Raw genomic sequence first — 12,731 nt, 5'->3', positions numbered from 1 at the left:
GCACACTCATTCACACACACACCCCACACATTCACACACCCTCACAGTCACCCTCACACACATTCACACACCCACACACACCCCCGCACACATTCACACACCCTCACTCAGTCACCCCCACACACACTCACACACTCACACACATACACTCACCCCCCCACACACTCACACTCACCCCCACACATTCACACACCCTCACACACACTCGCATACTCATTCACACACACCCCCACACATTCACACACTCTCACACACTCACCCCACACACATTCACACACCCTCACACAGTCACCCCCACACACATTCACTCACTCACACACGCACACTCATTCACACACACCCCCACACACATTCACACACCCTCACAGTCACCCCCACACACACACTCACACACACATACACTCACCCCCACACACTCTCACACTCACACCCCCCACACATTCACACACCCTCACACACACACTCTTACCCCCACACACATTCACACACCCTCACTCACAACACACTCACACATTCTCACCCCAACACACATTCACACACTCTCACTCACACTCGCACCCTCATTCACACACACACACGCACGTACTTCTGTAAAGTGCGATAAACATTGACGTAATCATGCGCCCATCAGCAAGCACCCCGGAATTTCACATCCAGGGAGGCGGGTCCACTTGAAGGAACCCACTGGGTATGCGTCTCCTTTCTGTCCCTGCTCAAAACACATCCCTACTCCTCTTGGGAGTTTTCCTAAGGAGACTAATCTTTCACTTTTTTTTTTTTTTGGACACCAAATCTCACTCTGTTGCCCAGGCTGGAGTGCAGTGGTGCTATCTCGGCTCACTGTAACCTCCGCCTTCCGGATTTCAGGTGATTCTCCTGCCTCAGCCTCCTCCCAAGTAGCTGGGATTACAGGCTCCTGCCACCATGCCTGGCTAATTTTTGTTTGTTTAGTGGAGACGGGGTTTCGCCATGTTGGCTGGGCCTAATTTTTCACCTTTTAAAATAACAATGATGAAGACTCTAATGAAAATTAGGCTGGGCGCAGTGGCTCATGCCTGTAATCCCAGCACTTTGGGAGGCTGAGGCGGGCGGATCACGAGGTCGGGAGACCATCCTGGCTAACACAGTGAAACCCCGTCTCTACTAAAAATATGAAAAAAAATGATCCGGGCGTGGTGGCCGGCGCCTGTAGTCCCAGCTACTCGGGAGGCTGAGGCAGGAGAATGGCGTGAACCCGGGAGGCAGAGCTTGCAGTGAGCCAAGATCACGCCACTGCACTCCAGCTTGGGCGACAGAGCGAGACTCCATCTCAAAAAAAAAAAAAAAAAGAAAGAAAATTAAGGCCAGGCCCCTCTTACCTGTAATGCCAGCACTTTGGGAGGCTAAGGCAGGAGGATCACTTGAGCCCCAGGTATTTGAGACCAGCCTGGGCAACATGGCAAAACCCCATCTTTACAAAAAATACAAAAATCAGCCGGCATGGTGGCACACGCCTGTATTCTCAGCTACTAGGAAGGCTGAGGTGGGAGGATCACCTGAGCCCAGGAGGTCAAGGCTACAGTGAGCCATGGCTTGGCGGCTCTGTCTTACACGTGCGTCTTTCCTTCCTGGCATTTTCCTTTCTCTATGCATTTCATGCCTATCATTGTGCCTTTTAAACAATATTTGGGCAAACCCATGTGATCTCAGTGGAAACCACCATTTTTTAATAATCATAAAATCTTTTCTTCACCACATATAAGTCATCTTGGAGAACGGATACGATCTTGGGAAGCAGACAGAAAAATCAAGCAAGGGTTCCAGAAAACCTCAACAGCACGTAACGGAGGCTACACAGGCCCAGGATCCCCTGCGGCATCCGAGAGATGAGGAAGCACCTGTTAGGTTGATATGTGTATAGATACCCACACAAATATCCACGCAGCCACACATCTATGTGAGCACACACAAAATATGTACATATCACAAACTCAGAATCCTAGGCAAACATACAGCACCCAAACACACAGCCCTGGAAAAACCATGCTAGCAGCCAATGTGTCCCGGACTTTACAGTTGATAAAACAGCTTCCCATGCATTCTCTCCTTGTAACAACCTTGTGAACGGAATATGTCTGAACAGCCTCCATTCAGTCAGCGTTTATGTGGGCCAAGCACTGTGCTAGTGCTTTAAATGCATTGTCCCATTTAGTCTCCAAAACAGCCTATGAAGTAAGTACTTATTCTAGCCCATTATACAGATGGGAACACCGAGGCTCAAAGCCGCCAGGTGATTGGCCCAAGATCACTCAGCTGGTCAGTGAGGAGCTGGAAGTCCAGAACTGTGACATCCCTCCCACTGAACTCATGGGGCTGCCGCGTCAGGATTCTGCCTGCAGGGGTGTCCTTGCTATTTCCAGGCTGAGAGTGTGACAGGATGGGGGAGAAGAACCTTTCTTTTTCTTTCTTTCTTTCTTTTTTTTTTTTTTTTTGAGAGAATCTCGCTCTTTTGGCCAGGCTGGAGTGCAGTGGCGCGATCTCGGCTCACTGCAACCTCTGCCTCCCGGGATCAAGCAATTCTTATGCCTCATCCTCCCGAGTAGCTGGGATTACAGGTGCATGCGCTACCACACCCAGCTAATTTTTGTATTTTTAGTAGAGATGGGGTTTCACCATGTTAGCCAGGCTGGTCTTGAACTCCTGACCTCAGGTGATCCACCTGCCTCTGGGCCTCCCACAGTGCTGAGATGACAGGCGCGAGCCACCACACCCGGCCCCCTTATTTCTTTCAGTTCTGGAATTTAGCAAAGTAGGACTTGCTGGTCCTTATATTGTGTTTCCAGAGGATAAATATCTGAGGCTGAAACATGGCTACAGCCTTGTCCAAGCTGGTTTCTCATAGGATCCTAATAGTACACAAACAGTGACAGCTTGTGAACACCTTCTGTTTGCCAGAAACGGTCCATTACGAACCACTTACAATCCTCACAGCCATCCTGGAATCATTATTCATGTCAGAGGGGAAGAACTAGAGGCTGAGAGAGGCGGCTGAGCAGGGGCTGGACCAGGGCAGGCCTGGCTCTTTCCTTTTCACTGGCAGCCCGTGGCACTGTGGGGCTCGGCGGGCAGGGCTGGGGCCAGCATCTCATGCGTTGCTGCTCCTGGCTAGACCCCATGTCCACTCTGAATACAGTCAAAGCCTTCCCGTGGTCTGTGTCACAGCCTCCCTGTGCAATTGGGAACCCTAAGGGCTGTGGCTGGGGACAGGATGCTCAGCGTGCCAGCCAGGGCTGGGGTTTGCAGACAGCAGAGGCACTTTTAACTGTAGAGGTGAGCCTCACCCCACGTGCTCTGGGAAACTCTCCCTGGGTTTATGCCTAATGGCGTTTCTCTAGCTTCCGTGGGATCCGCACTCTGAGCTAGCTGTGGGGAACCCTTCCCTCTCCTGTTGGCAAGAGCCCAGCGCTCCCCCAGCACCTCTGGGCTCTGGCCCAGCAGGCAGCCCCTGCAACATTAGACCCTTAGCCTGAGCCGGGCCAGACACCAGCTCATCTCAGACGCAGGGCAGCTCTCTGGACAAAACTCTCGGGGCAGCTGGCTGTGTCTCTCACTAGCTCAGCAGGCTTGGCCTGAGGCCCCTCTGCCCTCACTCAACCCCCTCCCCAGAATCCTTCCTGGGTTCCAAGTCGGCCCCTCATTATGGGGGCCCTGGCCCACGGTTCCCTGGGAGCTCTTCCAAGCCTGTCGCTCGGGGTACATGCACGCAGGACTTACCGGCCCCCAATCCTAGCCCTGCCCTTGGCCTCCTTCCCTGAGACCTGGCCAGAGTCCCCCTTCACTGTGGCTGCTTCCAGGCAGCTCTGCAGGGAGGTCCAGAGACGGGGCTGACCACATCCTTAGACTCCCAGGCCCCGTGGCCCCTCTCCTGATCATATCCTCTTCCACCCCAGGGGACTCAGGGAGGAGGGGTCTCTGGATGTCTCTTTCCTCCCCTTGGGCTCCTACAGTGCTCAGCCACACCTGGGGTCTTGCCATGAATGAGTTCCCCCAGGCGCCTACCTGTGGGCCTTAGGCCCCGCCCAGCATTCCAAGGAGAGCCCCCAGCCCTCAGGCGTTCCTGCCACCCTGGGCCACGGGGCCCACTGGAGTCGTGGTATCGGAGAGAAATGAGTTTTTCCTTTTATTTGGCTGCTGCCCCTGCCTGCCTCTCCCGGATCCTGCCTCTCCCGGATCAGGCTTGGGCAGCAGCGCAGGCAGGGAAGGGGACTCCGCACTCATGTGCCCACGAGACCACAGCAGGCCCCACCCGCATTCCCACGCTCCCACACCTCCTGCCTCAAAGCCCTCACTCTCCTAAAAGCATCGAGAACACACAGGGCTCGGAGGCGCAGGAGTGCGAAGGCGGCATTCCAAGACGAGTTCGAGTCCAAGATGAGTTCAGGATCCGGAGCCTTTCTGGCAACTGCCTCCCCAGGCTGGGATGTGAGGGCGCAACCCCGGGTCCCGGAACTCCTTCTCTCTGCCCCAGGCTGGGATGTGGGGGCGCAACCCCGGGCCCCGGAGCTCCTTCTCTCTGCCCCAGGCTGGGATGTGGGGGCGCAGCCCCAGGACCCGGAGCTCCTTCTCTCTGCCCCAGGCTGGGATGTGGGGGCGCAACCCCGGGCCCCGGAGCTCCTTCTCTCTGCCCCAGGCTGGGATGTGGGGGCGCAACCCCGGGCCCCGGAGCTCCTTCTCTCTGGCGAGCTCCTTCTCTTCCACGCCAGGTCTCAGCCGGTCCAGTTCTGCTCTGTCCAAGACGCCTTTGCAGTCCCGGGTTTTATAGTCCAGCTGCCAGCCCGGCCTCCCTGCAGCCCAGCCGGTGCCTCGAGGCCGGTCAGGAGCGCGGATGGCCCATCCCGGGGGCGGATCGCAGGTAGCCCCGCGGCCAGGGAGGCGGCCCGGCAGAGGAAGCCCCCGGACAGCGGCGCCAGCTTCCCCCGGAGGCCTGTGCTAGGCCCGGCCCCTCGGCCACCGCACTGGGCCGTGCCAGGGGCGCGTGCGGGGGGCACGAGGCGCAGCGGGGCGCGGACGGCACCGAGGGGCGGGCGGCGTCTGGGCGCGCGAGGCTGGGCCCTGCAGGCGGCGGGGGGCTGGCGCCTGTGTCCCCGGTGTCCCCGCGCGCGGCCGGGCCGTGGCACTCCAGGTGTCCGCAGGGCCCGCGGGGCGCGGGGCTGGCGCGCAGGACCAGGGAGAGCGCGGCGATGCGGTGGATGGCCCTGCGCAGCGTGGCGATCTTGGAGAGCCTCTTGCCGCCCAGGTCGTGCCGCAGCGCCCGGCGCAGCGCGTTGAAGGCCTCGTTGTAGTCCAGGATGCGCTTGCGCTCCCGCACGTTGGCGGCCATGCGCCGCGCCTTGGACCGCACCGGCCGCGCGCGCCTCCTGCCCGCCGGCTCCTCCGCCTCGCCCCGGCTGCAGGAAGCGCCGTTCGCCCCCAGCACCCCCGAATCCCCCCCGGGCTCGGGGCAGGGGCCCCCCAAGTCCTCCGCAGAGCCCTCGGCCCCCTTCCGCGCCGTGAGGCCTAGTCCTGGCGCGCCCCGCAGCATGGCCTTCCCGGGCACTAGCCCTCTGCCGTCTGCCCTCTGCCCTCTGCCCACTGCCCCGGCCCGGCTCGCGACGCGGACGGTCCCCGGCTCCTGGGGCTGGACACTCCCGAGACAGGCCCCTTCCAGCTGGGCTTTATGGCACCACGCGGCGCCCCGCCCTCCCGTCCATCCATCTCCCTCCTCCTGCTTTATTATCGGCCTCCAGGTAGGTCGGCGGGGGAGGAACCGAGGAGAAGAAGGAAAGCAAGGAGGGAAGCTTGCAGGTTCTTGTAAGCGGGGATCAGACGGGCAGCCCGGCCACGCTGCCCCGGGGACCTTGCCCTGCCTAGCTCTGGGGCCGCTGTGGGGTGTCTGGGTTCCACATTCTTCCTCCCCATTCCCAGATAAGGTGCTAAGTTTGGCTTCTAGCAGGAGAGCTGATAGGAATAAATAGAGGCAGAGGGCCGGGCACTGGGGCTCACGCCTGTCATCCCAGCAGTTTGGGAGGCCGAGGCGGGCGGATCACTTGAGTTCAGGAGTTCGAGACCAGCCTGGCCAACAGAGTATATAAAACCCCGTCTACTAAAAACACAAAAATTAGCCGGGCGTGGTGGCAGGCGCCTGTAATCCCAGCTACTCGGGAGGCTGAGGCAGGAGAATGGCTTGAGCCCAGGAGCTGGAGGTTGCAGTGAGCCGAGATCGCACCACTGCACTCTAGCCTGGGAGACAGAACGAGACTCCGTCTCAGAAAAACAACAACAAAAACAACAACAAAACCTTGAAAGTTCTTGTCAAGTCCCGTGGGCAACCACAGAGATGTCATTGAAGAAAAGCATGAGTGTCCCGGCAGCACTCATATGGGAGGGGCAGGGCCCTGCAGGTAAGGCTGACCCAGAGCTTCCGGCTTTTTCAGCTATGGAGGGCGGCTGGCTGCAATTGGGGTTCGGGTTTTGGTTGGGCCTGACTCTCCCTCCACTGCCCTTTGACTCCCCTTCTGCAGGCAGAGCTGGGATGAGTCAGCAGCAGAGGGTGACGGGGAAGATCCCTTTGCAGCCCTGGGTCCACATCAGGGGCATCTTTGGGGTCCAGAGCTCTCGGTCAGCCCTATCTTGTGACACAGCCCTGCCAGGTTATGAGCTCAATGAGCAGCCTCTGTCCTCTTCCCCCAGGGATTTGCATTTGAAAGAGGGTCTCAGAAAAAAGATAATGTTTATTCCCAAAGAAAGACCCCCAGTAGAATTTCCGGCATCCACAGCTGAGTTATTTGGAGCGCCTGAAGGCCAGTCATTCCCAGTCACAATCCAAATGCCTCTAAAATGCCAAGGCCTATGGCACTGGAATGGGTGTGTGGTTCACATCCATCTCGCCAAAAGAGCATTGCCAATAACCCCATTATTTCAAACTGTGAATTTCTCCATAAAAGAAAATAATAAGGCATTAGGAAGCAGAGTGTATGTATTTACTTCTGTGATTGTCTGCCTTGCCCACTAGGATGAAAGCATCCTAAGGACATCTGTATTTCCCAGGTTCTATGTCCCCCAAATCTGCAATATATGTCGAATTATAAAGCAGCTAGAGGCCGGGCGCAGTGGCTCACGCCTGTAATCCCAGTACTTTGGGAGGCCGAGGTGGGTGGATCACTTGAGGTCAGGAGTTCAAGACCAGCCTGGCCAACACGGTGAAACCCCGTCTCTACTAAAATACAACAATTAGCTGGACGTGGTGGCGGGAGCCTGTAGTCCCAGCTACTTGGGAGGCTGAGGCAGGAGAATCGCTTGAACCAGGGAGGCGGAGGTTGCAATGAGCCGAGATGCCGCCACTGCACTCCAGCCTGGCGGACAGAGCGAGACTCCGTCTCAAAAACAACAAAAAATAAACCAGAAAAAAAAAGGTCAGTAAAACCAAAGAAAATGCCCACGCAGCGCGCGTTTCCCGGTGGCGTTTCCCGGCCGCTGCCGCCCTTCCCCGCGCAGGTCAGGAAACGGCCCCACGCGAAGAACCCCGAGGACCCGGGAGAGGCGCCCCGTCCTGGAACCCGGGACTCCCGGGCGCTGCGGGGCGCGGCCGACTTCAAAGCGAGCGGCGGGCCCGGCATTTCCGCGGCACCTGCCCGTGCCCGGGAGCGCGAGTTCTCGGCCCGGGCGGGAGGAGGAGGCGGCGGGCGGGCGGGGCGCCGTGATTTAGGGTCTGGCGGTTCCGCCGGCGGCCGCGTAGGTGCCTATTAGCGCCGGGCGGGGCCTGGGGTTCAAAAGTTCCGGCTCTTCCTCCGGAAGTTCCGGCGCCGCTCCCTGAGGGAGGACGGAACGCCCGCCCGGGAGAGAAAGTCCGGGAGCCGCTCACGGGGGCCTCGACCCCACCCCCCTCCAGAGAGCGGGTCCCGGGAAGCCCTGAGCCTCCTTCTCTCCCAGGCGAGACCCTGGCGTTTCAACCCACACGCCCAGTGTGGAAGACGTAGGGGCGCAGTTGCAGCCTCTGCCCCTTCATGCGCTCATTCAACAAAAACTTTTTTTTTTTTTTTTTTTCAGACGGAGTCTCGCTCTGTCGCCCAGGCTGGACCGCAGTGTCGCAATCTTGGCTCACTGCAAGCTCCACCTCTCGGGTTCAAGCGATTCTCCTGCCTCAGCCTCCCGAGTACGTGGGATTACAGGCACCCACCATCGTGCCCAGCTATTTTTTGTATTTTTACCAGAGACGGGGTTTCACCATGTTGGCCAGGATGGTCTCGAACTCCCGGCCTTAAGTGATCCGCCCGCCTCGGCCACCCAAAGTGCTGGGATTACAGACGTGAGCCACCGCGCCCGGCCCTGAACTGGATTTCAAAGGATGAATAGCAGTTTGCCAAGCAGACAGGAGGTAGAGAGAACAGCAGGTGCCAGGCCCTGAAAGTGTAAGCGGTCACAGGATGGTGCGAAAAATACAGGAAAGTGACTTTGCCAAACCACCAAATGTGAGGCCAGGGAGTGACGGGAGATAAGGCTGGAGATCACCAGGCGTCGTGCCAAAAGCTTGCTTTTCGCCCTGTAGGCAGCTGGGTACTGCAAAAGGTTATTAAGCTGAGGAATGTCAGCCGTATTTGAATTACAGCTAGAGCTCTTTGAGCAGTGTGGAGAATGGATGTTAAGACAAATTCCACTTAGGAAGCAAGGATCCTGGAGGAAGGGGGGGGACACCCCTTAGCTACACAGGCAGTGGTGAGAGAAGGGCACGGAGTCAACACCTGTTTGGAAAATAGAATTGACATGTGGGGGTGCCAATGGGATAAAGCAGATGACAAAAAGGGGTGTCGTCTCCATATCCTCCTTTAAGAGCAGAAGCCTTAGTTCAGAGACACTCTCTACAAAGGTCCAGCCATGGACATGGGGACAAGAAAGCCAGTGGCATATGGTCACCTCAGACCCAGGGCACCCACAACTTCGGTGATTTTTTTTTTTTTTTTTTTTTTTGAGGTGGAGTCTCGTTCTGTCTCCCAGGCTGGAGTGCAGTGGCGAAATCTCGGCTCACTGCAACCTGCACCTCCCGGGTTTAAGCGATTCTCCTGCCTCAGCCTCCTGAGTAGCTGGGACTACAGGCGTGTGCCATGGTGGATGTTTTTGTTATCAGTGTTTGCTATGTGGCATTTGAGCAGCCTTCCTATCTGGGGAGAAGGGAGTCTCCATGGTGGGGCTCTGGGTGGCAGAGATTTCTGGTAACTGGGACAGATGCGAGTCCAGGCACTTGGCTGCCTGACTTGAATCTGGAGTGGTGTCCCAAAGAAACAAACAGGTAACAGTGGAGAAATCACGGTGCCAGTGCGGGCCTGTGGCCCTCCACGTCCTACACTGGCATCTAGAGGAGGTTCCTGGCTTGGCCGTGGGTCTAGCTGCCCAATTTCCTATAATTCTTACGAGTTTCCCAACCTTAATTTCCCAGACTCTTTTCTTTTTTCTTTTTGAGACGGAGTCTCACTCTGTTGTGCAGGCCGCAGTGCAGTGGTGCGATCTCGGCCCACTGCAACCTCCGTGTCCCTGGGCAAGCGATTCTCCTGCCTCAGCCTCCTGAGTAGCTGGGATTACAAGCGCCCGCCACTACACCCGGCTAATTTTTTGTATTTTTATTAGAGACAGGGTTTCACCATGTTGGCCAGGCTGGTCTTGAACTCCTGACCTCAAGCGATTGGCCTGCCTCGGCCTCCCAAAGTGCTTGGATTACAGGCGTGAGTGACCATGCCCCAGACTTTTTTCCCGTTGATTTTGTGACCTACCTCAGAGCCAATACCCGCCTCTTCCTTCTGCTCAAGTTGGATTTGGTTGTTTACAACCAAGAATCCTGACAACACAGTGTAGAGAGTAAGCAGTCATCCTGGTCAACCTCGCTGACTCCCAAGCCAATCCCGACTTCAAGAGGTGCAGCAGGTGACTTAACCTCTCTGACCCTCACTCTGTTTCTTCATCTGTAAAATGAATTGGTAACTGCCTCATAAGAGAGCTGTGAGCATTAAATGACACCATGCACAGAAAGCCCTTAGCACGGTACCTGGCACATTGTGGGCACTTAATAATTAGTTATGATCAGCCAGGCGCGGTGGCTCACGCCTGTAATCCCAGCACTGTGGGAGGCCGAGGCGGGCGGATCATGAGGTCAGGAGATCCAGACCATCCTGGCTAACATGGTGAAACCGCGTCTCTACTAAACATACAAAAAATTAGCCGGGTGTGGTGGCGGGTGCCTGTAGTCCCAGCTACTCGGGAGGCTGAGGCAGGAGAATGGCATGAACCCAGGAGGCGGAGCTTGCAGTGAGCCGAGATCGCGCCACTGCATTCCAGCCTGGGTGACAGAGCAAGACTCCGTCTCAAAAAAAAAAAAAAAAGTTATTATTGGCCGGGTGCGGTGGCTCATGCCTGTAATAGCACTGTGGGAGGCCGAGGCGGGCAGATCACCTGAGGTCAGGAGTTCGAGACCAGCCTGACCAATATGGTGAAATCCCGTCTCTACTAAAAATATAAAAATTAGCCGGGTGTGGTGGCGGGCACCTATAGTGTCAGCTGGTGGGGAGGCTGAGGTAGGAGAATCTCTTGAACTGGGGAGGGGGAGGTCACAGTGAGCCGAGATTACACCACTGCAGTCCAGCCTGGGTGACAGAGCAAGACTCCATCTCAAAAAATAAAAAGTTAATAATTAGTTACTGTTATTATTATCCTTTTTCTGGAAAACATACTCAGTACCCCAGGGTTTCTTTCCAACAAGCTCATGCACACATTTGGTCCTCTCCACTGCTGCCACTCCCAGCCCACAGAGCAGCGTCCCTCCATCCAGCACCTGCCGACAACTTGTTCTTTCTTGCTCTGATCTGGAATATTGCTTGGTCCTTCACCTGCACTCACCCCAGCCCTGCCTGTAACACTGAACAGCAGGGTGTCGTGTAGGCTCTGGAATAAGATTATCATTTATGAGCTGCGTAGCCTGGGCCAAGATGCTTCACTTCTTTTTTTTTTTTTTTTTGAGGCGGAGTCTTGCTCTGTCGCCCAGGCTGGAGTGCGGTGGCATGATCTTGGCTCACTGCAACCACCACCTTTCAGGTTCAAGCGATTCTCCCGCCTCAGCCTCCCAAGTAGCTGGGATTATAGGTGCTTGCCACTATGCCTGGCTAATTTTTGTAGTTTTAGTAGAGATGGGGTTTCACCATGTTGGGCAGGCTGGTCTCAAACTCCTGACCTCAGGTGATCCACCTGCCTCAGCCTCCCAAGGTGCTGGGATTACAGGCGTGGGCCACCGCACCTGGCTGATGCTTCACTTGTTTGAGCCTCCGTTTCCTTGTCTGTAAAATGAGGTATGCAGTGGTACTGCTTCATCAGGTTTGTTGTAGGATTAAATGAAAGACCGTGTTTTTACGCTGTCAGTACAGGGCCTGGCTCCTAGAAGGAACTCTGTGAATATTAACTTTCTCTTCTTCCTACCCTCTGCTCCTTTCCCCAGCCAGCTTGGCCACTGCAGCTGTAAATTATCCCATAAACAAGAGCATTCTCCTCCCTCCCAACCCCAGTACCAAACTGCTCATCACCTCCACCCACTAATGACCTGGCGATTGGCTTCTCGTTAAAGAAATGACAAAGAGGCCTCTCTGTGCTGTTAGCTGGGCTCTAATCAGCCTTAGCTCTGGCCCAGAGTCAGCCTGGAGTAGGAATTCCAGGTCCAGGGCGGTGTGGGGAGGGCGGGTGGTGGTGGGTAGGTGGGTGCTGGCTTGGTGTGGACAGCGAGCTCTGCCTCCCGGGCCCAGGGCCGCTGAAGGCCAGGAACTCTCAGGAAAGGGCTCTGTTATTGGGAGGAAAAACAGGGTTCCTACCTGCTGCCCAGGAGGCTGAGAGCCATGTGTGGGCTCAAGAGATCTTTGCTACCCTCCTGAGGTGGGGCTTTCTCATCTGTTTGAGAAGAATTATAGGCCGGGCATGGTGGCTCACGCCTGTAATCCCAGCACTTCGGGAGGCCGAGGAGGGCAGATCACCTGAAGTCAGGAGTTCAAGACCAGTCAGGCCAACATGGTGAAACCCCGTCTCTACTAAAAATACAAAAATTATCCGGGCGCAGTGGCTCACGCCTGTAATCCCAGCACTTTGAGAGGCTGAGGAGGGCAGATCACCTGAAGTCAGGCGTTCAAGACCAGGCTGGCCAACAAGGTGAAACCTCGTCTCTACTAAAAATACAAAAATTAGCCGGGCCTGGTGGCGTGCACCTGTAATCCCAGCAACTTGGGAGACTGAGGCAGACAGGCATTACCTGCTTGAACCTGGGAGGCAGAGGTTGCAGTGAGCCGAGATCTCACCACTGCACTCCAGCCTGAGTGACAGAGACTCCATCTCAAAAAAAAAAACAAAACAAAAACGAAAAAAGATAATACTTCCCTTGTGGGTTTGGTGTGAGGAAAAAGTGAGAGAAACCAACAGTAGACTTCTGGTTGGGTGCGGTGGCTCCTGTCTGTCATCCCAGCACTTTGGGAGGCCAAGGCAGGAGGATTGCTTCAGGCCAGGAGTTTCAGACCAGCCTGGGCAACATAGCAAGACCCCATCTCTAAAAAAAAAAAATTAGCTTGGCATGGTGGTGCATGCCTGTGATCCCAGCTACAGCCCGAGAAGTCGAGGCTTCAGTGAGCCATGATTGAGCCACTGCATTCCAGCCTGGGTCACAGTGAGACCCTGCCTCAAAAAAAAAAAAAAAAAAA

At 56.1% G+C, this 12,731-nt stretch overlaps 1 protein-coding gene across 1 annotated transcript; it reads right to left on the bottom strand.

Annotated features, from left to right (window-relative positions):
- Window positions 1-474: 474 nt before the first annotated feature.
- Window positions 475-11,564, bottom strand: BHLHA9 (basic helix-loop-helix family member a9). Its single transcript, XM_034941218.3, has one exon. It carries the CDS (start codon window positions 5,558-5,560, stop codon window positions 4,853-4,855), a length of 708 nt encoding a protein of 235 aa, XP_034797109.1. The 5' UTR covers window positions 5,561-11,564; the 3' UTR covers window positions 475-4,852.
- Between the last annotated feature and the right edge of the window lie 1,167 nt (window positions 11,565-12,731).

This window comes from Pan paniscus, chromosome 19 (assembly GCF_029289425.2).
Source record: "Pan paniscus chromosome 19, NHGRI_mPanPan1-v2.0_pri, whole genome shotgun sequence".
NCBI lineage: Eukaryota > Metazoa > Chordata > Mammalia > Primates > Hominidae > Pan > Pan paniscus.
Note: the sequence above shows the minus strand (reverse complement) of the source record. Positions and strands in the feature narration are given on the sequence as shown.

Bases quoted from the DNA above. Each gene is read 5' to 3' on its own strand.
- BHLHA9 (XM_034941218.3), bottom strand. From the start codon at position 5,560: ATGCTGCGGGGCGCGCCAGGACTAGGCCTCACGGCGCGGAAGGGGGCC.